The sequence below is a fragment of the Metopolophium dirhodum genome, chromosome 1 (genome assembly GCF_019925205.1).
Source record: "Metopolophium dirhodum isolate CAU chromosome 1, ASM1992520v1, whole genome shotgun sequence".
Taxonomy (NCBI): Eukaryota; Metazoa; Arthropoda; class Insecta; order Hemiptera; family Aphididae; genus Metopolophium; species Metopolophium dirhodum.
The window spans coordinates 143,821,040-143,848,686 of record NC_083560.1 but is presented as its reverse complement, the minus strand read 5'-3'; the positions used below and the strand labels follow the sequence as shown (position 1 = coordinate 143,848,686).

Sequence of the window (27,647 nt, the reverse complement as noted above, 5' to 3'; positions counted from 1 at the left end):
GTGTATTTATTATTTATATCTGGAATTTTTTTTTTAAAAAGGTCTAAGGCTACTCGATATCGCCATAGAAAAAGAGCTGCTCTCTATTTAGAATCATTATTTTCATCTAGCAGTGATGAAAATGTTGAAAATAGTATGACATCTATTTTTCCAAGTGTACATTTATCTGTTCCTTTGGTAACAAATACTGTTAATATAAACAATATCAAAATTAATACTGATCATAATGATCATACTTCAACTACCTCTAGTTGTATTGAATCAAATTTAGAAGACGTAAGTAGTTCAAGTTCATTTGATAACACATCTATTCAAGTAGTTGAAGAATGTGAAGATGTTGAGTTGACAATTGCTAAGTGGGCCGTTAGGAATTCTATATGTCATTCAGTTTTGGATGATTTATTAACTTCTTTGTCAAAACACACTGAATTTAAATATTTGCCTAAAGATTCTCGTACATTGTTACATACTCCTTCCTCTACTGTATTGAAAAATATTGACGGTGGTGTTTACTACCATTTTGGTATTGTCAGTGAAATAGAATATTTATGCAAAGTACATACACATTTACCTTCTACTTTAATGTTGATGGTTGGAATCGATGGATTACCAGTTACCAAAAATCCACCAAGTCAATTGTGGCCAATTTTAGGTTATTTTTCAAATATTCCTGATGAAAAACATAGAGTTTTCATCATAGGAGCTTATTATGGCAAATCTAAACCCGGTGATTGCAATGAATACATGCAGGATTTTGCTGATGAGTTGTGTTCGTTAATAAATGAAGGTGTTGTTATAAATAACATAACAATTAAAATATTGTTAAATGCTATAATTTGTGATACACCCGCAAAATCTTTCATTTTAAATATTCGTGGACATACTGCAAAAAACTCTTGTTTAAGGTGTCATACCGTCGGTCAATATGAAAATAACCGGGTATATTTTCCAGATTTAATTTATTCTCTAAGAACCCATGATGATTTTGTGGCATATCTGGACTCAGAGTTTCATTATGGTGAAACTGTTCTGTCCAAATTACCTAAGTTTGACATCATAAATAATATTCCGTATGATTACATGCACTGTGTCTGTATCGGTGTTATGAAAAAAATTTTGATTTTTTGGACTGGTGGTGTCAAAAAACATAATTTAGCTCTTCCAAAAAAATTGATATCTGTTTTAGACTCAAGATTGAATAATTTGGGACAACATGTGCCCCATGAATTTCAAAGAGCTCCTAATGAGAATAGTAGACAGCATCCGATACACGATGCATCTCGTTTAAAGGCCACAGAACTTCGACAAATTTTATTGTACACCGGTATGGTTATTTTTCATAAAGTAATTAGTGAAGAAGTGTATAACCATTTTTTAGAATTTTGTATCGCCATAAGAATTCTTTCCACAAATAATATCACTAGCGAGTATAATGAGTTTGCCAAATCATTAATTCTTCACTTTGTTGCTTCTTATGCACAAATATATGGAAAATGTTTCATGTCCCACAATATGCATAGTATACTGCATTTGTCTGACGATGTCAAAAAATTCGGACCAGTAAACTCGTTTTCTGCTTTCCCATTTGAAAGTTATATGCAGCCTCTTAAAAAAAAAATTAAAAGTGGTGTAAAGCCATTACAACAACTAGTACGACGCTACGCCGAGGAAAAAATACTTTGGCATAATCAAAAATTGAAGCCTGAAAATAGAAATAGTTCTATAAATTATCAATGTAAAATTAAAAATCGACCACTTACAGAAAACAGTTGTGATCCCCAATTTACTGGTTGGAAAATGACCAACTTTGTTTTAAAGTTAAACAAAGCTGATAATTGTGTACAAATGAAAAATAATGATGTAGTGCTTATAGAAAATATTGCCACATCAAAATGTGATAATAGTGTGGTAATAATTGGACGAAAGTTTAGTAAATTGATTAATTTTTTTGAGAAACCGTTGTCATCACATTTATTAAATATACACAGTGCATCAAATCTAAGTCATCTTCAGTCTTGGAAGTTGAACAGAATTAAATCAAAAATGATGTGTCTCCCTTTGACTGATATTGATTCTTACGTTATATTGCCTTTGTTGCATTTACAGTAAATTGTAATACATATTGTACATATCTTATAATTTATACCTACTTAGATATTATATAATCAATAAATATTATTAAGTGCTAATATAGTTAACTATAGATTCTTAAGTAAATAGATGTATATACCTATCGTTCTTTAACGTTACAAATAATAGCTCTTATTAAAGTGTACATCAAAGTTTATAAAATGTATTACAAAGTGTAGGTATAATATGTTTATGTTAACAGTATATGTGTATCTATAATTATTTTAATTTGGTTAAATCCTTACAAATCATCCTATCTTTACAATAGAGTGCATACTTATATGAAGATCATAATATTATATTAGGTAAATATAATAATATATTAATATACAATATAATAGAATATATTATATTACTTATATTATAAGTATTAATAATATATAATAATAATAATTTGTATTGCTATCAACCATTACAGCATTTTATAATATTTTATGCATGCAGGTTTCTATAGCTACCTAGGTATCTTTTCAGAAGCATGATATTTATGCTGAATATATTATATTGCTTAGTAATTTAATGGAGCTTGTTATTTATAAATTCTATAGTTTACAATGAACCTTTAGTGAAAAAGAGTTATCGGTGGCTATAATTTTGCTATTTATTTAGGTCTTGGTACGTTGTAATTTTTACTATATCCAATGAAATTCAACATGTCCCCAATACATGGCTTCAAAATGAAAATATTTGTTGGTTTCCTAATTTAAAAAAAGATGGAAAGGAAATATTCTTTACTATATCACAAGTTTCCACCATGATAAAAAAATGCACAGCAATAAATGATGTAGATGGCACAAATTATGACATAAGGACTGTAGCAGGGCCATTTGGTAAGTGATAGATACTAAAATATATTATAGATTATTAGTTCATAATCTCAAGTTTATTTTTCATAATATTTTTAGAAAGAGAAAGTCAAGCAAAAAAAGTGGCAAAAGCTTGGTCAGAACCGGACTCTTCTGATAGTAGTTTTGAAGATGAATCGCCAGTACAGCCTGTAACTAAAAAACGAAAAGAAACTGCAAAATGTTCACGCGAACTTGAAAAAGATTTTTTGAAGTTGCCTGTACCACCAGTATTGCCATTATGTAATATAATATGTAGTATTATTGTTATGTTACAACATCTAAATCGTTTAAAAATATTGTCGCAATAGAATACAAATATTTCTATTTCCTAATTGTATATATAGCTGCAATAGGAACTACTGCAGGTGGGAGTCCTCTAATGTCATCTGATTTAAGTACTGAATTGGGACCTCTTCTATCTGATTCAATCACTGAATCATATTCAAAATCTGAAAGTACTTCTACAATAAAGATTAAAAAGAGTAAGTCTGTAGTACTTATTGGCTAATTAAACAAAATATTTATACTTTGTTATATATTTTTTTTTACATATTATAAATATAAATGTATGAATTATTAATATTCATCAATACTGTATTTAGGTCTTATAATATGTACTTTTTTTAGATCAAGAAAGTGCTGTATCACATAGTAGTTTGAATTCAAGTAGCACACCTATCAACAATTTAAAAAAAAGTAATTTAAAACTGTAAAATGCCTTACAAATGTACACCTGTATATTGTAAATGTACAATTTTTATTACTTATTATTTAAATTAAAAGTGTTTTACTTAACTTTTAATATTTTTTATAATGTTATATTATAGCAACAACATTAAGTACTGAGTACCAATTGGAACCTCCTCTGTCTGATACAATTATTGAATCAAATCCGAACTCTGAAAGTACCTCTAACGTAATGGTTCATAATAATGGTGTGAAAAATATATATTATTAAATACTGCTTCAATACTTAGTTATCATAATTTCATGTTACAGACATTTTCAATAATATTAATATTTGATACTATAGTATATTATGCATAACACAAAAATTGGTATTCGATAATGCAAAACATACTTTTTTACTAGTGCGTTTTAAAAATGTGGTTTTAATTAAACACAATTTTAAAAAAACTTAAATTTCACTATTTATTTTTATAATACTCTTTTAATATTTTTTTATGTGTCAAGATTTCTCAATTTTGATGTTTATAATTAAAAGTTGTTAACTTAAAATTCTGATAACAGTTTATAATTTGTTTGTATAAAGAATTAATATAAAACTTATTAGTCTGTATTGCTAATTTTTGTAGGTCCTAGTGGTCCTAATACAGATATTATGAGTCCATTTTTTGCAAAAAATTCAAATATGATGTATGACGACATAATAAACATCTCTGGTGATTGTTTGAAGAAAAGTAAGTTTCAATTAGTGATTTACAATAGAATAGGAATGTTTTTTTAACCTTTGAAAAATAATAACATAATATTTTTCAGGTACTACAGAAGATGATGTTGGTACTCTTTTGACTGGTTCATTGATGTTGCTAGATGGTACACCCAGCTTTCAAGAAATTAGTTATAGGGACAGTAACGAGTATGATAATTTTGATTCTACCCTTATTAATAATGAACGTAAGAAAGGATATTGTTCTTATGCCAAAATATTTCTTATAATAACATTTTTTATAACTTATATAGGAACAAACAATACAAATACTACTGATGCTGGTTTGATGGATTTGTCAAATTTCATTAGCAAAAATGGTTTGTAACATTTTTAACATTTTTTAATTAGAAATTTATATTTTATTTGAGATATTGTGTGTTTCAGAAAACTGCTGTTGCCAAAAACTTTTAGAAATCAAATCAACATTAGCTATTAATGAAAAAGCATCAAAGGCAGTTCATAAACAAATGATGATTCAGTTGCACATGTTAAGCAACTCTAACGTGAAGATTGTTAATGCAATGAAAAACATGGACCAAAAGCTACAATTGATACTGAAAGCTGATTCTAGGATGAGGTCATTAGCTCTGCCTATACCTGTATTACCAACAGCCTTAATAACTCTATTACCTGTAAAATGTATTGAAGAGGTAGATGTAGTTGAATCCATTCTATCAGATGATATTGATGGCCTTAATAACCAAGAAGAATTGGTGAGCATTAACTATTAATATTATTTGTATATAGGTAGGTACCTACTATTTTACAATAAATACATTTTTTTAAACTATGAAACATATATAATATAATATATTTAGCCAATATATTATAATAATAATTTATGTACCTATACTATAATACTAGATAAGCAAGTTATATTGTATAATTTTAATTTCCCAATTTACAGAAATCATACCTCTACATGAAGATTGGGAGTATGGATTCCATAAGCGCAGCTGCACGAGCAGCAATAAATGTATGTTTTAATTATAATGTATTGGCTTTCTTCAGCTTCAGAGGAAAAACTAAGCGAAGTTTTACCAACTTAAAGTTGTGTACTGTTATTTATGGTAAATATTTCTAGAAATAAAAAATTCAAATCAATCTTATGAGTAATTTATCTGAAATTTGTTTGTTTTAGAATCATTGTCTAGTTTCCGTACTGATCCAAAAGATGAAGCCAAATTCAATCGAACTGTGGACAATTATATAAAACATTCAAAACAAAATAATCATGAAGATCAAATAGAATAAATAATACATTTTTACATACATTTTTCCTATAAATCTATATTTCAATTTTTACAGTTTATGATCAATAAAATGTTATCTTTAGCTAAAGAAAATTATTTTAGTAATTGATGGTACCCTAGCTATTACCCTCATGCATGGTTAGGTTAGTATACTAGTTCACGTGGTATTTTGTACAAATCTAATGAGTACATTGAACAAAAATACAAAATGTATATACAATTATAATTTTTTTAATTAAATTGAATAGATAGTATTTACTTTTATAATTATTTAATTATTTGGTTTAACTTCTATTTTTATTAAATTAATTATATAAATTGTTTACACCTCATCTTATGGATTATTTATATTAATTTATAGTGTTTCAAACCACGACTATATGCATATATACATGGATAAAAAAAAATTTATATTGACTCGTTAAAATAGTAAACATAAAAAATATTTAGGGTAGTGTGAAAACAGCAAATGATATTATGAGGGGTTTACCTATCTATCCCACAGTATTCTATTTTCGTTTGTAAATAGAATAATTTTAAGATAATTTATGTTTTTGTGGGATATGGGGTGCTCACCCCAGAAGCACAGTAAAGTTAATTGTTAAATAATCTTGAACATTAAACAATTATAACATGGTCAGGGACACTAAATAAAAACAGTTATAAAACAGAACATTGAACCGTCATAACACAGTGTTTACACTGTCGGGACACCGTATAAAAACAATTTTAAAACTCAACTTTGAACCATCATAACACCGTGTTGACACTGTCCAAAAACGGTTTTAAAACCCGACATTTAACTGTTGTGACATCTACAGAACACTGTTCGATCAGGAATATATGTTCACCATAGCACGGTTATAAAACCAATATGAGCACAATAATAACACTCTGTGTTACCCATGTAAAAAATCGGTATTCAAAATCGAAAAAACACTGTGCTCTGAACAGGATTTTAACAGTGTTTTGCACTTTTAATTACTAATGTTTAACACAGTGTGAGCACAGCAAATGCTACTCGGGTCAAGGTATCATAAATGGGTGACTGTTGTAAAACCGTTGTATGATCGAATGAAAATGGAGGAAAAACAGTTTAATGAAGAAATAGATAAAATTAATGAGAATACAACTCCACGAATTAACTTAAAATCATTTAACAATACTTTACCTTCTAGTCCTTTTGGCTTATTAAACGCTAAACGTAGAAAAATAACACAAGAAAATGATCCATTTGATTTTAATCAATCAGCAAGCAGTTTTTCACCTTCAGATCGTATGTCTACAGATATGATTAATTTTACTTCATCACCTGATCCTAAGACAGGTAGTGGTTTATATAAAGATGTCTTACCTCAAACCCAATTAGTTTATTATGACGATCCGAATGAGCTAGTAACTAGATTAAATCTTTTGACATCATCGCAAAGTGTTGGTAATACTGGTGTTAATAACGAAATCATATCTATTTTAGAAGAACTGCGTGAGAGAAATATTATAGCATAATGACGACCTTAGAGGGTATAGCTAATGAGCTACATCGACCAGCGAGAAAAATATTTCCTAGACGTAGTGTGGTTACACGGTTTATTGATGACCTATGGCAAGCTGATTTAATGGATATGCAATCTCATTCTAAAAAAAATTACGGTTTTAAATATATATTAGTTGTTATAGATACATATAGCAAATATGTATTTGTGGAACCGCTGAAAAATAAATCAGCAAAAGAATGTACAAAAGGAATGGTTAATATATTGAAAAAAGCTAATCCGAAATTTTTACAGACAGATAATGGTACAGAATTTTATAATACTCAATTTCAAGATTTAATGAAAAAATATAAAATTAAACATTACAGTTCATACAGTGTTATTAAATGTTCAATCGCAGAACGTGTGATACAAACACTTAAAAATAATATATATAAACATTTCACTGCAACAGGTACATGGAATTGGTATAATACAATATCAAAAATTATAAATAACTATAATAATACAAAACATAGAACAATCAAATGCACACCTAATGAAGCTCGAATGGATACAAACAGAATTAAATTTAGTACATATAAAAATTTACAAACATTGTATAAACCAAAATTTAAAGTTAGCGATAAAGTACGAATATCTAAGTATAAACATATATTTAGTAAAGGATATACCCCGAATTGGACAACGGAAATATTTACAGTTTCAAAAGTTTTACAGACAAATCCAGTAACTTATCAACTAAAGGATGAATCAAACAATATAATCTTAGGTGGTTTTTATGAACAGGAAATTAAATTAACTAATTTTCCAAACACCTTTCTTATTGAACGTATTGTGAAAAAAGTTGGGAATAAAATGTTTGTTAAATGGTTGGGTTTTGATTCAAGTCAAAATTCGTGGATAACATCATCAGATATTTTTAAATAATAATTTTTTATGTATAACATGTAATACTTTTATAATAAATGCCAGAAAAAAGTTGAAATAATTATTTGTTTTCAGTTTGTAATTTTTTTAAAAACAAAAAAAAAAAAAAATTTACTTCACTACCGTTTGATAGCGCTTTCTGTTTATACCGATTGGAGATTTATCAAGTCTTTTTTTTCTTTAATTATATAATTTATCTAGTTTGTAGTGACCATAAGCCAAAGTATTTATCCCGTCGTCATTTATATAACGTTTATCGTCATTAGCGCTTAGAACAAGTTCGTTCATTGTTTTCGATTGAACAACATGTTTGTTTGATTGGATAAAATTCATGACCCTGTGAGTTAATTTATCCTTAACAGATAAATGGTTTATAAAAGCGTGTAGTATATCCTTATAATTTTCGAATTGCATATGTTTTTTAATAATATATTTCTTTACGCCTTTTGCTTTTTTTTCCTCAGTACCGTCTACAGTTTTGTACGCATATAATTTCGGTCTTAATGAAACGAATTCTTTAAGTATAATTCCTTTCAATTCATCCTTGAAAAAGCCTGGCTGACTTTTATGTAATTCGCTAAAACAATAATGGTCTTTGGGATACTTAGATGTATCAAAATATGGTAATAAATCATTTTTTAAATCATTGAAAAAATTTGTAGTTTGAATAGCGTATATCAAGGAATCAGTATCCGAATATAAAGAACTAATTTTAGTACCATACCTTTTCTTCATGACATTATAGTGAAAATCGTACATAAATGTTTTCGAAACGTCTAAAATTGCAAATCCCACATAAATTGCCTTATCGAATTTAATAGTTTCCTTATGTTGGTGAATAGCCATGAGATTTTTAGAGTATATAGTTCTGTCTTTAAAACTAGTTTTTGTCATTAGTTTATTCGCTTTTTTTTCTGATGAAACCAGTTTTATAGAAGTTCTTGCTCGGACATTCTCCATACATTTACCAAAAACGCTATTAATTAACAACTTCCAGAAATTTTTTTCAAACTCATTTTTTGCTTCTGCTCTCATTTTTGTACAGAACTCAATGTATGATGCCATCCATTTTTTTTGTGAAAAGCGGATAGCTCGATGAATTTTTACTAATTTAAGACCGTGAGAAATCGCTTGTTTTAAATTTTTGTAATGTACAATATAGTTTTTTTTCGGTGATAGAGTAGTTAACAATTTCTCAACTTTCGAATTTGGTGGGCATTCGTTAAACGGTAAAAACGGAAAATCATTATGGGTTTTATGTAAATGTTTAGGGTACTCGATATCAACTTCTAATATATATCCTACTTCAGAATCTTCAGAAATTTTAGTTACATCTATGTCGAGATCATCAACCCATTCAAAATCTTTAAAAGGTAGTTCTGTCAACATAGACTTTCCATATAAATTTACACAGTCGAGATATGTAATCCAAGTAATCGGTTCATTCGAATTATAGTCCAATCCTTCAATATTTGGTATGTTTGCTTTAGCATATCTTTTAGTTGATTGACAAATACCGCCTCGGATTGATTTTTTGAAGTAGAGTAACATATTATAATCCTTTAACCTCTCTAATTTAACCTTTGTATACTTAAGCATACAATCAAAAGCAAATCCAGGGGCAGTCATATAATGAGCAGGATCTATTCTGAGAGTAGATAAACATATGTCTCTAAAATTTTCGAACACGTCAGCTAGTATGGTAACATCAGTTTTTAAATAAAGATCGCTATATTCACCCAAAGTCTTTACGTCAAATGTATTCCATACATTTTTTGCATGTCTATAATCTTCATCACTAATTTGTTCATCTGTTAACGAGTTATAAAATTCAAGCTTTGATGGTAAAAAAGCATTGTCTAATTTACTCCAACTATCGACATATTCGTAAGGGAAGACTCCTTTCCGTGTAACTAAATCTAATGATTTGATTGAAAATATTTTTAGGGTTTCTCTAAACCTCAACTTATCTTCAGATAAATTGGCTGCAAGTTTACTTAGCGACTCACTCATAAAACGGAATGTATCGACAAATTTAATACTAAATCTAGGTGCGATTTCCTTGCTAAAGGATATATATTTTTCCGATGAATTAGGAATAATATGAATATCTTTATCATCGCAACCTAGTTCCCGAATTATGAAGTGACTATCATAAGATAAATTATGAAAGAATATTGGAACGAACGATGGACTAGTTATTTCGAAATTACATTGAAGACAGAGACATTGCCTATATTTGCCAGTAAAATGACAGTGATCTCGAACTTTAACCAAATTATTGTTTTTAAAATGTTTTGAACATTTTTGACAGAACTTGGTTCTTTGAAAACGTTGTTCCTCTTTATCAGTTAATTTGTCCATCGGTGTATTAATTTGATAAATTTTATTAATTTAATTTCCAATATCGATCATATTTTTCATAAATTTTTTTGCAGCTTTCTTACCTCTATAAATAATTACTTTCGTCGGAATTTCAAACTGTTTTACCAGCTCTTTCGATATAATACTATAGTCAACTTTTACATAAAACCCATAACTCATAATTTCATGTAAATGTGTAACATGAGTTTTCTGATTTTTTTGTTTTTTACGTCTATTAATGAATTTATTAGGTTGTTTAGGAGTTAATATACATTCGAAATCTGCATAAATGACAAATGGAATCCTCTGCGTTTTTTTATAACCTTTGAAATAGATGAAATCATCATCCCCCTCTTCAAACATTATAGGCCTCCCCAACGGATTCTTTCCACAATTGCGTCGATGTTCATTTAATCCTTCTACACCCCAAAGCTTACTTTTGCACGGTTGAGTACCAAAAGTTGTGAAACATCTCTTACAAATAATTAGCTTCGAACAATTTTTCGTTTTCTGACTTCTGATTAATCTTGAAAAATTATGAATATAACAATAATGTGATGTTTCATCATTATTATACAAAAATAGGTCAAAATGATCATTTCTTTCGGTATTACATACATACAAGGGAAAAATAGTTTTTTTGTCATTCAAACTATAAATATTTATTGAAATATTGTTTATACGTTCAAATTTAGGTATCTGACTGATTGGTGTTGGAAAATCAACACATTTAAAATTTAAACTACTTTTTAACTCTAACATCTTAAAATATTTTTCATGAAAATTAGTTATATTAGAGCGATTATCAAACTTGGATAATAATGCATATTTAAAACATTTATTATCACTATTTTTCACATTAATAATCGCTCTTTTATCTTTAATATGCTTAGGTAAATCAATATATGTTCCTCCTTTAAGAGGATTCACTATATTGATTCTCAACTGTAATGTTTCTATTACCTTAAGCGTCCATCCAGAACCTTTCTGTGTAAAATCTGTCTCTTCCCGCAACAATTTATTGAACATATCGTTTAGTATTTTTTTAAAATTAGATGAATTACATGCAAGAACATTAAAAGTTTTGAATGCAATATCCTGTACTTCTTGTGTAATAATTCTTTCGTAAACACTATCCACGACTAAATTAAATTTTATAGATGTATTTTTACACGATTCTTTTAACTTGAAAATTAATTTCTCTGAAATATAGTTAAAAAAAAGCGTGTAATCTATAAAATCCAATGTATTTTTAATGATGAAAGTTTTCGAGCATTTTTTAAATCGTTCAATTTCGAATAATTCTTTATCAGTAGAAATTGTCCGCTGGCATTTTCTCACCGTTTGTCTTTTCATGATGAAACTGTAATAGAATATATAAAAAAAAAAAAATATAATAATGTAGAAAGATCATTTTATTTAAAATATCATTCAAATAAATTAATACATTTAGAATATATTTACAAGACATGAAAAATAAAAAAAGCTGTTTTGAGGTGAAAAAATAATGAATGAAAACAAGAAAATTATGAATTACTATTAACCATTGTTCATATAATTGTACTGTGCATATAATATAGATAATTCTTTTCGAATATTTTTTTCACGTTTCTTATCTGTATGTAGCAAATGTAAATAATCACTTGCAATCTTTTTTTTTTCATTCATTATTTTTTTTTGTTTTAAACCCGCTTTTTTTATTTTTATATCAATAATTTTAATTTTTTTTTTAAATTCTACTGCTGCCTCATCCATTGCTTGATCAATTTGCTCGGCCTTTCGGATAACATCGTTAATTTCATCCATAATAAATGATTTTGATTCCATTTTTTATTTTTTATTTTTTTTTTTTTTATTCTGAAAATGTCATAGTTTTTTTTATACACTAACTGATAGTAATAAAAAAAATAAAATAGTGTATATTAATTAGTGAATAATACTTATAATAATAGACTAGCTTATGTATTCACACATATGTATAAATATTATTAACAAATTAAAATAAATTATGGTTATACATCATCTATAAACATTAGTTTGTGATTATTATGTTAAGTTTACTTCAATTAATAAATAAAACATTTTTTTTGTATGGTTGGTATATTTAGCTTATTTACAATTAAATAATTGAACAAAAAACTTTTAGTTTAGAATGTTTATTTATTTACATGTGTCTATCATCAAATTATTTTTTAAACATAAACATAATAAATACAATACTTTATATTAAAAAAATATAATCTTATTTTGTTTTTAACAGATTGTACCCAATTCCTGTAACTGATAATTAAGATTTTGTATCTGCATATTAAAATTATTTATACATTGCCAATAGTCGGTACATCTAGAACGATAAAATATAAGGATCTTTTCTTTCTCTTCTTTAAAAAAAAGCAATTTTTCTTTTAATACACATGTATGTATATAATATTCGTTAATATAAGTTACATTGAGAGAAGGAGAAGGACTTATTCTAGTTAAAAACAATTGATATTTTATATTTTTAATATTTTTTTTATTCTGTTTAAGTCTCCATCTTCTCATGAAATGGTCTTTTTCATCCGTTTCTGTATAACTTTCAATCATTTGTTTATAATAGTCTATTTCGTTTAAAATATCATTGTGAGAATTCATTATTTAAAATGGTTAAAAAAATGTTAGAACTAATATATATAAAGAAATATGTTAAAAAAAAAAAAATCTGATAATTAGAAACTGGTTCCTATATCAACTAGCATTGCGTATAATTTAAAGTTAGCTGATAATCAAGTTTTATATCATGTTATTCAATAAATATAATCATTTACATACTGTATACGGAATACAAACTTGTTTTTAAACGTATCCCTACTTTTTAGCATTTTTTAATCATTAAATATACATTATGGTAGTTAAAATGACTATAATATATCAGTCAGCATAGTGAATAATTTAATGTAAGCTAATATGTCTATATTTTATATATTATAATAATCAAGTTTTTATATTATGTTATTCATATAATTATAATCATATACATACTGTATACACTTGTTTTTTTTCAACTTATTTCAACTTTCTAACATTTTTTTAACCATTTAATATACAACATGATAAACATAGATATTTTAATTAATCAACCTTTTAAATTTAAAAAAAAAAATTAATTATAAAAACCTTGTACATTTAATATTAAAATTACTAATAAAACTATTGAATATCGGTTCATTATAACCACTTATAACCACTTCCCTAAACGCTTATGTTATGTTATGTTTTTTGCTATCGTGTATTATTTTTCGTTTAAAAACTAGTAAAGATGTGGAGTTTTAGATTCGATAAGATGATTTTTTTTTTAAAAAAATATATAAATAATGAAATAAATAGGTACTTACATTAAAGTATTTTCTAATGTTTAGAGACGAATGACTGTTGATGATGCCGGTGTTGGACTGGTAAACTATGTAGGTTTGAAGTATTTTCCAATGTTGAGTGATGAACCCTTATTGATGATGTCGATGCTGGACTGGTAAACTTGGTAGGATTGAAGTATTTTCAATATTCGATGGTGAATGACTGCCGCTTGTTGTTGCTGGTAGAGAACACAAGCTGGACTGATATCGTTTGACTATCAAATGCTGCGTTATATAGTCGAGAATCATCTCCTACTTTCCTAGTTATCGTTTAAAACTTACATTCTATTCGAAGAAATCGTATGACCTGTTCATGTAATATTAATTTTAAAAACAACTAAGTTATTTTGTAGTAATAGTAATTATAATATATAATGTATGTATTGGTGTTGACCGTAGTCCGGAATATTCATTTAAAAATAGCTAGGTAAAATTTAGGGCGTTGTCCGAATAAAAACTAGTATCGATAGGAGGTCGTATAAGACCGTTGGCGGAATAAAACTGATATTAATAAGAGGACAAATTAAGGGCGTTGGCTGGTTTAATGAACATTGCTATGAATATTCCACATTTCAAAGTATCTATGGTAGTGGAAACATTACAGTATATAAGGCTAGTGTATTAACAGCAATATTACAGTCAACATTCAGCAACTAGAACTTCTTCATCATCTATAACAATTCAGCTTCAAGATGTCTTACAGAACTTCGATCATCGATTCCGGATCAGAGGTTAGTAATTGAATCACTTTAATAACTAAAGCAAATTGGAGGTCAGTCGTAAAACTACTCAACGCTATGGTTATAATAAATTCGTGGTTGATTATAACTTTATTTTAAACATAATATTAAAATTAAATAATAATTAGAGTGTGACTGTAACGTTGCTCAATATTGTTTTAGAGATCGGCTGTAAGCCACTCATACATTTATAGTTATTCACCTTAGTTTATGTTTTATAGAACGAATTTGAGTCCCTGGACACAAAAAAGCCTTCTACTTCAAAGCAGGTCAAAACATCGTTAAAAAGAGGGGCTGAAAAAACAGTAGACAAAAAAAACAAAAAAAAACAGATGAAAACAGTAAGATAAATAATAATTTATCATATTAATACTTTATCTAATATTCTAAGGTTATGAATTATGGCATGAATTTATTTATTTGTTTTTTTTTTTAGAGTTCATCATACAGAGAAATTGCGGGCGGAAGAATTTGATGAAGAGATTTTTAATTCTGTCACTTTTCGTCAGGGAGATGGTTTGGCTACCATCAAAAGCCAATTTAATCCAGACGAAAAGCCGACGGATTATTGGACGATAACACATTACAAGTGTGCGAATATACACAACGTCCCAACAAAGGAAAGGTAAAGACTAGACTTTGGTTTATTTTTTAATTAAAAAACTATTGCTAAATGAAAAAAATCATTAGTTTTTATTCACTGCCAAACTGATTGAATAATTAATTTATGTTGCAGGTGGCGACACTCTGAGGCATCTGTCAAGGTGACGACATCGGACAAGTCAAAAGATCAGACTCTCAATACAAGTTTAAACGAGACCATGCAGGTTATATTTGATGTAATTTTGAAAGACCCGGAACGTCGTACAATAAGAAATAAATTAGCCGCATGAAAAAAAAAAAAATGTAGTATAAAAATATTTTTATTTATTTAATAAAAAAAAACAATACATAAATATAAATGAATTTGTATTATATCATACTATTAAGTCCTGTAAAATCATGTCAGACATTACATTAAAATGAAATTGTAAAATCTCACACAAAAATGAAGTGTCATCGTTTTGTAGATGAGAATAATAACTAAAATCATAGTTCTGTATATACTGGTTTGTGAATTCGTTTCTCTGGAAACTGATGGGCAAACCACGGACATCGTTTTTAATCAGTTCGTAAGCTGCATCGAATGTTGTTTGAAAACTCGGTAGACGTTTCTGTTTTTCTGCGATATAAAGGTCGACACAATGTTGAAGTTGTTTTAGTCTGCAGAAATCTATATGCGAGAGTGTAATATAATCATCATTTATATGCAAGGTTATTGAACTCTGCTTCACATTAATTGAATATGTAAAGTTCTCAGTAATTTTTACACGTCTACACCTGGTATGTAAGTTGTTAGTAATTGAAATGTAATTAGATTCAGACATGAGCGTACACCATTGCTCTAAATTTAATGTAATAATTTTTTTCGTTAACTTACACTCTAATAACACAATAATTGAAATTTGTTTGCTGATTAATAGTCCAACCGTAACACTCTTCTTACCAAATGGACGTATGTCAAATACCGATTTTGACACAATTACCGGTAGACCCATAACAAATTAAAGTTCTTTTCTTTTTAATAATTAAAAACCTTTAAACTATAAACGTAATTATTTTTTTTAAAAATTTGATGTAATATAACCGATGAGGGACATACTTTGAACTGAAAGCGTTTTTACTTTGCAAGCGTATTATATACTAAACTTGATAGATAAAAAAAAAAAAAAAAAAAAAAAAAAATTCAAAAAATGTGAACGTATAGCATAGTCGGCTACTGCATGTAGTAGAGGGGAGAATTACATATACTTACCTGTTACCTGAAAACATTTAAATTATTGCTACACGCGCTAACCCACTAGGCTATACGTTCACGAGATATTAAATCAAATATTAACACATATAAGTTGTTTTAAAAAATCAACATTTATTTTCATTTACTATAACATAATATAATAAAAAAACATGATTAACAAACGGTATCGTATGACCCAGTTTCACAATTACAAATATGTTCGGTTTTACAATATTTACTTAATATGTTTTGAACATATTGATTACCTTTCATTAATAACACATATAAACACCTTGGGCTGAATCTGCAATGTTCAATCCATGGATCGTCCAGCCTTTCCCAGTTATGAAGAATAAGTCCGCAACAAAAGCATTCTACAACATCATCCACTCCTGAATATTTTAAGCCACATTCAGACAATGTATATTTATTTTGAAAAGTATTTTTTGGGAATAATTTGAATGTTTTAAATCTTGATGAAAACGAAGAAAATTCTGGATGAACTGCAGCCGGATTATTTCGTATACGATAAACTAATGATTGAAAATCATTTGAACATTTTTGAAAGTTCATTTTTGAAAAAAATTTATAAATTGTAAAACAATTTAATGAAATTTTAAGAAAATAAAGTAAAATGAGACACAACTTGAGTAAACGGCGGATCATTGACGACTGAATATAAAAAACGATTAGCTTATAACTCAAAAGTATATAAATTAAAAAAAAATATAGACATTCATTAATTAGATAAATTACAGTGAAACCAACCTAAATGAAAAAAAAATGTGAATATATAGTAATATTTAGTAATTATAATTTCAGTTTTATAATAAGGCTTGTGTTCTGTTTTTTAAATAATTATTCCATTTTAGTAATAAGGTTTGTTGAGAAAAAAACCATTTAGCATGTACACTGTAAATATTTGGACAAAACTGACTTTGAGTGTGCAAACTCTTCATAATTTTTACACGGTAAAATTATTGTGTCCAAGGGGGACATCCTCCCTTGAACGGTGTGAAATTACCGTGTAAAAAGTGTACAAATTCTTCATAATTTTTACACGGTAAAATTATTGTGTCCAAGGGGGACATCCTCCCTTGAACGGTGTGAAATTACCGTGGTGACACAAAAAGTAGACTGTGAACATACAAATGTATACTACTGATACGCAACCTGTATATCTTAAATCGTGGATTGTGATAATATTTATCGTTAATACAATCAAGTTTTCTCATCGATTTGTATTATCACATTTTACTAACGAGCGTGTTAGTCGACAAATTTTTGTTGGTCTCAAAATATCGCCGCAAAGTAATTAAAACATTATATAATTAGTTTTTTATTAATGTGGTCCAAATGATACACCTGCATGAAACAAATTTGAATTATCGTTACAATTTAAAAAAATATATCTATTCAGTATGATAGTAATATGTATCTTAGGGTGAGATTGATAATTGTGTTGCGGTGACTTTGACTCTAATGCAAATACATTTTAGTATGCACTTTTTGTGGTTTATAGTAGCTTGTAAGTACAAAAAAAAAATGCGGTGCAGACTCTATTGGAATTATGCAGATTCCACAATAGGAGATGGCTTGAAGACCATAGTTAATGGCGAACTATCAGTTTTGGCTGCTAGCAAACGTTATAATATACCTTATGGTACATTATATAACCGTTTTCATGGTTTTATACCTATTTTTTATTTTTAAAAATTATATAATAAAGTTTGTTTTGTTTTAATAAAAATTGTAATTTTATATTAATTATTACAAAAAAACCTAATTATTTAAAAATCCTATCAAAGTCACCCCGTTGTACATTTTAGGCAATAACTTCTAAACTACTCAACCAAATGTTATGTGGGTCTAGATTGACTGGTCTATATGCAGTACTATCAATTTAACATAGAAAAAAATAGGGGTATCAAAGTGACCCCACATGTAGCTTAAGATTGATAGGAACATTCAAAAAAATATATTTCAAAAACTACTTACGTTTTTTAAAATATTACTTAACTTAATTAAAGGCAAAATAGAACTTGAAGTAACGATACCATTTTTAGATTTTCAATTATAAGTATACAAAAGTTATGAGTAATTATGTGTAAAAAAAGTTGTAAAAATTATCAAAGTCACCCCAAACTACGATAATAAAAAGAAAACAATTAATACAATTTTCAACTTTTTATTAATAAATTATATTTATAAATAGATTATTTATTCAAATAAGATTTTTTTATTAAATATAGATTTTTTATTCAACTGATTTCCTGGTTTTATTTATTAATTTTCCATTTTTTTTTATTGAATATCATTTTGTATGTCCGGTTATTGATTTTTTAAACTAATATTTATTGGAATCTAAAATACGATATAAAAATCGGTTGAATAAAGTTGATATTTAATAACAATTCGAAAATTAATAAATAAAACTCCAAGTTGAATGAAAAATTATATTTAGTTAAAGATGAATTTCAGTTAAAAAAGGTTAGTTAGGTAAATAAAAAACTTAAGTAGGAAAAAATATAAAAATCAAAATATGATAAAAAATCAGTTGAATAAAAAATGTATATTGAATAAAAATCTAATATCAATAAAAACGGTCAGTTAAATATGCATTTTTTACTGAAATTAGATTTTTTAGGTCCTGTTGTGATGTATAGTGGACTGTAATTGGAATGTACAAATTAGGTTAGGTACTTCTGAGTAGAAGCGTATCAAAGAAAACAATAGGCAAGTTGTTATAAATCAAAGCCGGGTTGCGGTCTACTATTTTACAAAAATAACGTAAGGGATAGAGGGCACAATAGGTGCTGGCCAGCTAATGGGAATACTTAAGATAAAACATACAATAATAATAAATAAATAAATACAAAATTGGCCTATAATAGGTATCTATAATAAATCCCAAATTAATCATATCACAATATCCATTAGGTACGTATAACGCGTTAAACATCAACAACAAACCGTGATACTATCATAGATATATAATAATACACTTTAAAAGTTTCAAGTACCCATGAATAATATTATACAATCACAATAAAATAACTAAAATAGTTATTCTAGGTTTTTTGATATGTAATTTCGTCCGAATTTGAATTTAAAATGACTATAAAACAAAACTGTGCTTGTGTATTTTTTAGAGTTTTTGGTAACAGAATTAACTACTTACATGGAACCTTGTTTTAAATTTTCAATTCTTAGATATAAAAGTTGAATATTTTATAAATTTTTAACTACAAAATAATTATTCAATTTTAAATTTGATAAATTTTGTCAACATTTGATCTTTAAATGCTTATAAAAAAAACTGTGACAAAGGATTTTTAATATTTTTCATCTGCCTTTGAAACAATATACTAGGAGCCTTCTATTAAATTTTCAAGCTTTTTGATGTGAAAGATCCATAGGTGCACGTAAAACCAATTTCTGGCGTGGCGACGCATGAAATAAAAAATTTTAATTTTTCAATAGGCGGTACTGATGCAATGTACCTACGTACAATTTTTTGTTTCCGTAAAATTTAATTCGTATGTTCAAAACTCTTGAACATTTAGTACAATGCTCTTAATATATTAACAATGGAGTTACAATGGCGGCTTAAAAAACATTAAAAATAAATAGTCACATTTGTAGGGTTCTGTACGGTAAAACGGAAGCCCATTACTAAGGATCCGCTGTCCGTCCGTCTGTCACCAGGCTGTATCTCATGAACCATGAAAGTTAGAAAGTTGAAATTTTCACAGAACATGTATTTCTGTGTCTGCTATAACAACAAATACTAAAAATCCTAAAATATATAATATAAGCAGTGTTGCCATCACGTTTATAGGTGATGGTAAGGGACCCTTCGTGCGCGAGTCCGACTCGCACTTAGCCGGTTTTTTTTTATTAACATTTTAAGTTAGAATTTTGACAAAATACGTAAAAACCACGAAAATATGCAAATTATTTTCAGTTAGAAATTCATAAAAAATTTTCTTTTTAAATCTACAATTTTTAAATTCAATACAAAATTCCTCATAAATTTGTCTACCTAAAGTCCTAAAAAATGTCTACCGGAATGTTATATTAAATTTTTATGAACGTCTGAAGTTAAAATAATTACAAGATTGGATATTCTTTCGATTTCTCATGTGGCAATTTTCTTATTTAGCTGAAATTCAAAAACAAATTACTGTAGATCCTTGAAATTTACACTGTATGTATATTTTATCAATTCCTATACTTGATAACATTTTCAAAATTTTTTGACTCACTTCAAACTATTTACGAACATTTTCAATTTTAATATTTTATTTTCTATAAATGTCAATAAAATTGTATTTGTTTGGTCAAAAAACTTTAAAATTGAACACAAGGTTCCTGATGTATCGTTCCAATCGCAGTTGAAAAATTTAAAAATACATTGTCACAATTTTAAGTACTGTGTAATGTGTGTTATATATTATGTACATTTATATATAACTTTTATTTGTTCATTTATTTGCTGAAGACAAATCTTATTTCTATGTGATTCTAAGTATTACATTACAATTTAAGCATATTGAAATAAATGCTAATATTAATTTTTATTATTTTAGAAATAGTGGGCATAAATGCGGATGTTTGGATAAAAATATCGTCTAATGTAAGTGTCGATCTTGTAGACAAAGTTACTCCGGCATCAGTACGTATGCATGTTGCTCGGAATAATGGAAAACTGTTGCAAACATTAGGTCTGGTGCCATTAACAAAACCTTGCAGTGAAAATCGACAAATTGATGAATCTAGTATGTTTAAAAATACACATTTTATAAAAAATATCTATTTTAGTTTAAATTTGGTAAACAAGAAAAATAACCATGTTTTGCAATATTTCAGAAACAAAAATAACTAATTTTAACGACAATGAAACTGCAAGTGACGAAACTGACGAAAGTATAACTGGTTCAGAAAAAGAAAAATTGAAATTTTATATTACTTTCTCTGTCGAAGAGTGGGAAGTAATTCAACCACGAGAAAAACTATACCAGGAAAAACGAGGTCCAAAAACGTATACAATTATGACACCATACGAATGGAGCAACGTGGTGCAGGATCATTTCTTTTTACACACTAAACTTCCTTGCAGTTTAACATTTAAAAAGGCAAATGTACCATCATATGGTATTGTGTATTTAAGTCTAGTTGGACGTTGTTCAGACTGTGGTTCAATATTTAAAGGAACTGTAGACACAATTCCTGCCTCAGATATTAGGTAAGCATAAAATAAGTATATTAATTAAATACTACAAAAATAAACATTTAAATAAATTCATTACGAAAGGAAAAAATTAAAAATTTGCTACTTATTTTTATGAGATTAACTACAAAAACAAACAAATTTATTAAAAAAAAATATGCAAATGTACCTTACACAAAATGTTATAAAAAATTAAATCAAAAATTAACCTTTTTTTTAAAATAACAAAATTTACCACAATTAGAATTTCAACTTTATTTATAATGATATTAAAGTAAACATAAAAATGAAACCACAAAAAGGTAAGTAATCAATTAATCCTCCTATATTTTACGAATATCTTGATTATTATTCATATATTAAGAATAATTCTTATTAAAATCCCAGATCTTAGAAATATTATAGATTTAAATAATGCATGTGTTAATAAATAAAAAAAACATATCAATTTTACATAAACATAAAATTAAAAATATAAATCTTATTTGACTCAAAGTAGAAAAAGTAATAATTTTTTTTTTTAATCAAACCCAAAAATCGCATTAAAACCAGATATTAATATAGTTAAACAAGAAATCACTATTCAATAATTTTAAAAGGAAAAAAATTAAAAAATTTCATTAAAACAAATTATTAAATAAATACTCGCAGTTACTAAAGTAGAAGAATAAAGTAAAGAAGAAACAAAATTCAATATTAAAATTATAGACATAATAATAAATAAATCACCTAAATGATTTAAAATAACAGTAACTAATCTAGAAATAAGATTTTTTTATTTTGATAAATACAACTAAACAAAAACATACCATTCCTAAACCATCTCAACTCATAAAAACTCGTAAAAGATATTATTTATGAAGTATTTAAATTTATAAATAATACAAAACTTTTGAATGGATATTGTTGATCGACTCATCGTTATCTAATAATTTTTAATTTTTGTTTTATTATTAGAGTAATAATGAAATGTAGTTTCAAAGGAAATTTTCGTGTTAAGCATTTTCATAAACGCAGACTGATTGGAACACAAAAAGATAAGGCTTTAAATGCTATGCTGAAATCTGGAATTGAACCTTCAGTATTTGTTCGTAACGAAGCTCGAGAACTTATGAAAGAAGGTATATTATTAAAATTGTTTAATGCTTCTCTATTATAGTTAATTGCTTACTTTTTAAGCATATGATATTATTGTTAGCCAGATATATTTAGTAATATGATACATTTATAATACCTAAATTATTAAGTGTATCTAATAAATATTTAATGAGACAAAAAGGTTTCTCATAAAAGAAATAATTATTGTAAGAGTATGCGTTATGATGTTTGTTTAGTTTTAAGTTTTTAGTTTACTTTTTTTCAAATGCAAAGAAAATCGGTTGCATATAAATTGATTCCCAATTCTTATACCTGAAAATAAACATACGAATAGGTTTCCCGATATGTTACACGGTACACATAAAAAATTGGTTTCTGATGTTTCATATTTCAAATTGAAACATATTATTATACCCACACAGCACAAATATATCCATTGGTTATACAGTGGATGTACTTTCCAGATATCCATAATATCCATTAAATATTTAAGACATCCAATGGATATCTATCAGATATCCAAATGTCCGTTTTTTCGGCATTTTTGGATATGGGATTTCAATATCCATTAGTTATTTGTTTAAGTTAACCATGAGATGTACTATGTTATCTAATGGATAACCATAAGTTATTATTTATGTACTTATATATATATCCAATGGATGAGTTTGAGATATTTTTTTGGGTATTATAAGAATACAGTTGCAAATGTAGATTATGTTTATTAAATTGAATTAATGAATAACAACAAATTTAACATGTTATTAATTTATTTTTTATATCATATTCATTCATATATATCATTTTTGAACATTAACTTATTATTATATAAAAAACAACTAATTATATTCAGTCTTTGAATTAATATCATAATTTGAAACTATCAATACATATAAAATTAAAAAAAATTAACACATACAGATACATATATTATATTATAACCAAAATGCATTATTTAAATATTTCAGTGCCTTAATATATTTAATAATTATTTTGAGATTCTTTTTTTACTAAATAAAAACAATAACTAATATTCAGTCTTTGAATTGCACCTTATCATAAGATTATAAAATAAACACAATCACTAAATATTTTAGTCTTTGAATTAACATCATAATTTGAAACTATCAATACATATAAAATTAAAAAAAATTAATACATACAAATACATATATTATATTATAACCAAAATGCATTATTTAAATATTTCACTGAATTATATTTAATAATTATCTTGAGACTTTTTTTTTTTTAAGTATTACACAAACAAATAAAATGTAGCTATGTTGATTAAACACTGTCTTAAATTATTTAAAAAAAAATATGTTTTTATAAAATGTATATAAGATAAATAATTAAAAATTATAAAAGTTAAAAGTGTATGATTAACTATCTATTACATCCCTAAATCATTTGCTGCATCATCTTTGTGTTTAAGTAATCTGAAATATATTTATTTATGAATTATGAATTTTGAAACTATTTAAGTAATTGCCCTGAAAATATTCATCATATCTGATGTAAATTGTTTATACTTGTTTTTATATCTAGCTTCAGCATGTCTCATCCAGTTCTTAATACATGTAATAACATCAGACTCTTTGGAATCTTTGGCGTTTTTTTTTTTTTTTTTTTATTATTATTATCTGAATGGTTATATTAAATTATATGAACCATAAAAACAATTAAGCTTCAATAAAACTATCTTACCAATAATTATCTTGGACAGGAATAAACTTGATAATGGTTTCTTGCCTTTTGCTCCAGTCCAATTATATGACGCAGCAAATTTGTCGGTGAAGAGTTTTCTTAAAATTAATTTTGTCACATCGTCCGTTTTGATACCCCCTATTTTACAAACAGCATTGAACTAGAACAAAATAACAGTTTTGTAAAAAAATATATATATACCTAACCTGACCTACACACACATTTATCATAGTTATTAATATATTTACCAATTTTCTTTTGTAAATCATGTCTTTTTTCAGCTTTTCTTCTAAATTAATTAAATTAATTTCTTTGGAAAGTGGAAAGTCTTTAAAAATGTCTTCGATTCCGTCATCATCAATATCATCTGGCTGTGATGAAGAGACACTGCTAATTTTTTCATCCATACGTTTCAGTGTTAGTTTGATACAAGCAAAGTTCTTCAATACTTTTTCTTGAAATTCTGTAACAAATTATAAAATACTATGATCAAGATTAAATTATTAAATTATATTTATACGATGAATATTACATTTTTTTTTATTTACTTCAATTAAATATAAAGTTCTAAACATTTTCTATTATACCCTTAATCTTAATTATTTATCATAGTAATTTAATCAATATTTTTCTGAATACTGCAATTAATTTAATATTAAATACAGTATAGGAATCCACATACCTCTATTAGACATTATTTCAGAAGAGTTGTTCTGATCATTTACGTATTGATTTCTTGTATGATTAATTGGAGAACCTCTAAAACCAATTGACTCAGGTACAGGATTGAGTAATTGCTTTTTGATATATTGACTAGCGTTGACCAAAGTTTTTTCTTTAGGCTTTTTCATTTCAGAATTTGTAGCTTCATTATGATATAATGTCAATACATCTAAAATATTACCGATCAAATCAAATAATTTAGGGTTTTTAATAATATATTAATTGTACCTATATAAAAAAAAATACTATTATTTATTTTTTTAAAGTAAAAACCTTCTTCATCTGAAGAGTGCACATCAAAAATCTTTCTTGATTTTATAATTTTGCCAACAGATTCATCAGTAGATTGTGGTGCCTGAGCCTCATCTTCAGCTACTGTGAATAGTTAAGACATAGGTATAATAATATATTATGTTTGTTAAAATTACAATAAGAATAAGTTCTTTCTGTAAAAATAGCATATTATTACTACTATTACAAAAATTTACCTAAATATTGAGATTTATCTGTTTTTGACATTGATGATGATGCTTGTATGTACATTTGCTGATCTATTGGTGGTTTAGGTGTAGGTTTAATTTTTTTTATGATTGATATACATTTTTCTTCTGTAGAGTCATCAGATGAGGTATAAGCTCTTTTGTGGCGTAGTTTTCGGTTCACTTTATCTTTTTCAACATCAGTTGTTAGTGGTACATCACGGTCTTCTGCTTTTTTTAGTTTCTTCATGCCTTTTTCAAAATTATCTAATCTTGATTATATTAAATTGTATTAAACAAATGCATATATTTTAAAAAAGTATATATATTGTTCTAATTATAATACCATAAGTTCCTAAAATTGTTGCCCCGTATTTAAACCATTCTGCTTTAGGTTCCATATTTTTTTTGACTGCCGAGATGTAATGCTTATTACTTGGAAAAAAATTATATGGTGGCCAGTAACAAGCCATATTTCCATCATCATCAATGGTTACCCAGCATTTAGGAACAATTTGAATGGTCTCATCATCATATTCAACAACACTCCATTGACGAGTTTTGTTATCCATTATTATAAGTAAGGAAATCTAAACAATTTGTATGCAATAAGAATAAATAAAATAAATACAATTCAATAACATAATGATGTATGTAATATTATACCGTTGTAATATTATTTTGTTATTTATACATTTATATGTGCAACTATTTACAATTTTATTATGTTAATATTGTTATATTAACTATGTCATACTTATATACATTTTTAACTTTCAATAATTATTTTATTATGTACAATCACTGTGCGTATTTTGTTATTTATACATTTATATGTGCAACTATTTACAATTTTATTATGTTAATATTGTTATATTAACTATGTCATACTTATATACATTTTTAACTTTCAATAATTATTTTATTGTGTACAATCACTGTGTAAAATGGGAAACACTGCAAAACCATTGTTATCATTATAATTCCATGGTAAAGTCATACACTTATATTGCACATCAGATATAGGCCAAACTGAAATATTTTGAGCTAAACATGTTACAATATAGCAGTTTAATAAAGAGGACTGACAAGGCACTTCATACAAATTTACTTTATTTAAATATGGTTTTCCTAAAATCACCATGGTCTTGAGATAATTATCAAATACATAATTTTGTACTTCTACAATAGTGTTATTAATCATACAAACATTATCAGGACTTTTTATGGAAATAATGCAATTATTAATTTTTGCTTTTTTAAACTGCCTTTTTATGTCAGATGTACTACTTATTGGCCCATCAACATGATTTTCAGAAAATATATCTTGTTCTTTGAGTGTAGATAGTTTAACAATAGATTTCTCACTATATCTTCTATGGATTTGTTGTATAGGTCTTTCTGATTTTCTTAGCTGCATTTTTAAGATTCTAAGGCAATTTTCAAACTGAAAAGCACTGTAACTATCAACAGGTCCCAGTAATTTAACATCATTTACCATATGTAATAAACCATGGATATTATGGGATACGTATTGTTTTCCATATAAAATTTTGAAAGTGTCTATAAAATGTTCTAGAAGTTCATGGGCATAATCTGCATAAACATCAAGTAAATGTTTACTACTAATAATTCTTAATGCAACATGAAGGGTTAGTATATGAGAATAAACTTGGGGATGCAAGACATTGTACAACACAACAGGTGCAGTATATAATAGTAGCTGGCGTAACTCTGTTGCTTTCCATCTCTTAAAAAATTCAACTCCTTGAGGACGTCTAGCAAAATCTTTTGTGATGAAACTTCTTATACCCAATAAATTTTCTGTAAGCAATGTAATTTTATTAGATGAAAGACGAACAACATTTGAAGCCGGTTTCCCACTTAACCACAAACCCATGACTTTCTTCATTACTCCTATGCATACCAAATGCATATATTCAAGAGGTATATGAGAAACAGGT

The 27,647-nt window shown here is 26.8% G+C and overlaps 3 protein-coding genes and 1 long non-coding RNA gene across 4 annotated transcripts; 3 read left to right on the top strand and 1 right to left on the bottom strand.

Annotated features, from left to right (window-relative positions):
- The first annotated feature begins 2,872 nt into the window (after positions 1-2,872).
- Positions 2,873-5,698, top strand: LOC132933498 (uncharacterized). The gene is made up of 11 exons (XM_060999768.1): positions 2,873-2,960; positions 3,036-3,218; positions 3,323-3,460; positions 3,606-3,674; positions 3,806-3,913; positions 4,295-4,399; positions 4,479-4,616; positions 4,683-4,748; positions 4,816-5,144; positions 5,339-5,501; positions 5,573-5,698. The coding sequence occupies exons 1-11, from the start codon at positions 2,885-2,887 to the stop codon at positions 5,683-5,685; spliced, it is 1,488 nt and encodes a 495-aa protein (XP_060855751.1). The 5' UTR covers positions 2,873-2,884; the 3' UTR covers positions 5,686-5,698.
- Positions 5,699-8,287: 2,589 nt separating this feature from the next.
- Positions 8,288-10,471, bottom strand: LOC132933045 (uncharacterized). Its single transcript, XM_060999381.1, has 2 exons — positions 8,549-10,471; positions 8,288-8,461 (listed from the first exon to the last, which is right to left on the bottom strand). The coding sequence occupies exons 1-2, from the start codon at positions 10,469-10,471 to the stop codon at positions 8,288-8,290; spliced, it is 2,097 nt and encodes a 698-aa protein (XP_060855364.1).
- Positions 10,472-14,462: 3,991 nt separating this feature from the next.
- On the top strand, positions 14,463-15,058 carry LOC132936977 (uncharacterized). Its single transcript, XR_009663567.1, has 3 exons — positions 14,463-14,594; positions 14,825-14,944; positions 15,040-15,058. It is a non-coding gene; the product is annotated as an uncharacterized LOC132936977 (long non-coding RNA).
- On the top strand, positions 14,556-15,530 carry LOC132933044 (uncharacterized). Its single transcript, XM_060999379.1, has 4 exons — positions 14,556-14,594; positions 14,825-14,883; positions 15,040-15,228; positions 15,340-15,530. Exons 1-4 carry the CDS (start codon positions 14,556-14,558, stop codon positions 15,494-15,496), a joined length of 444 nt encoding a protein of 147 aa, XP_060855362.1. The 3' UTR covers positions 15,497-15,530.
- The last annotated feature ends 12,117 nt before the right edge of the window (positions 15,531-27,647 follow it).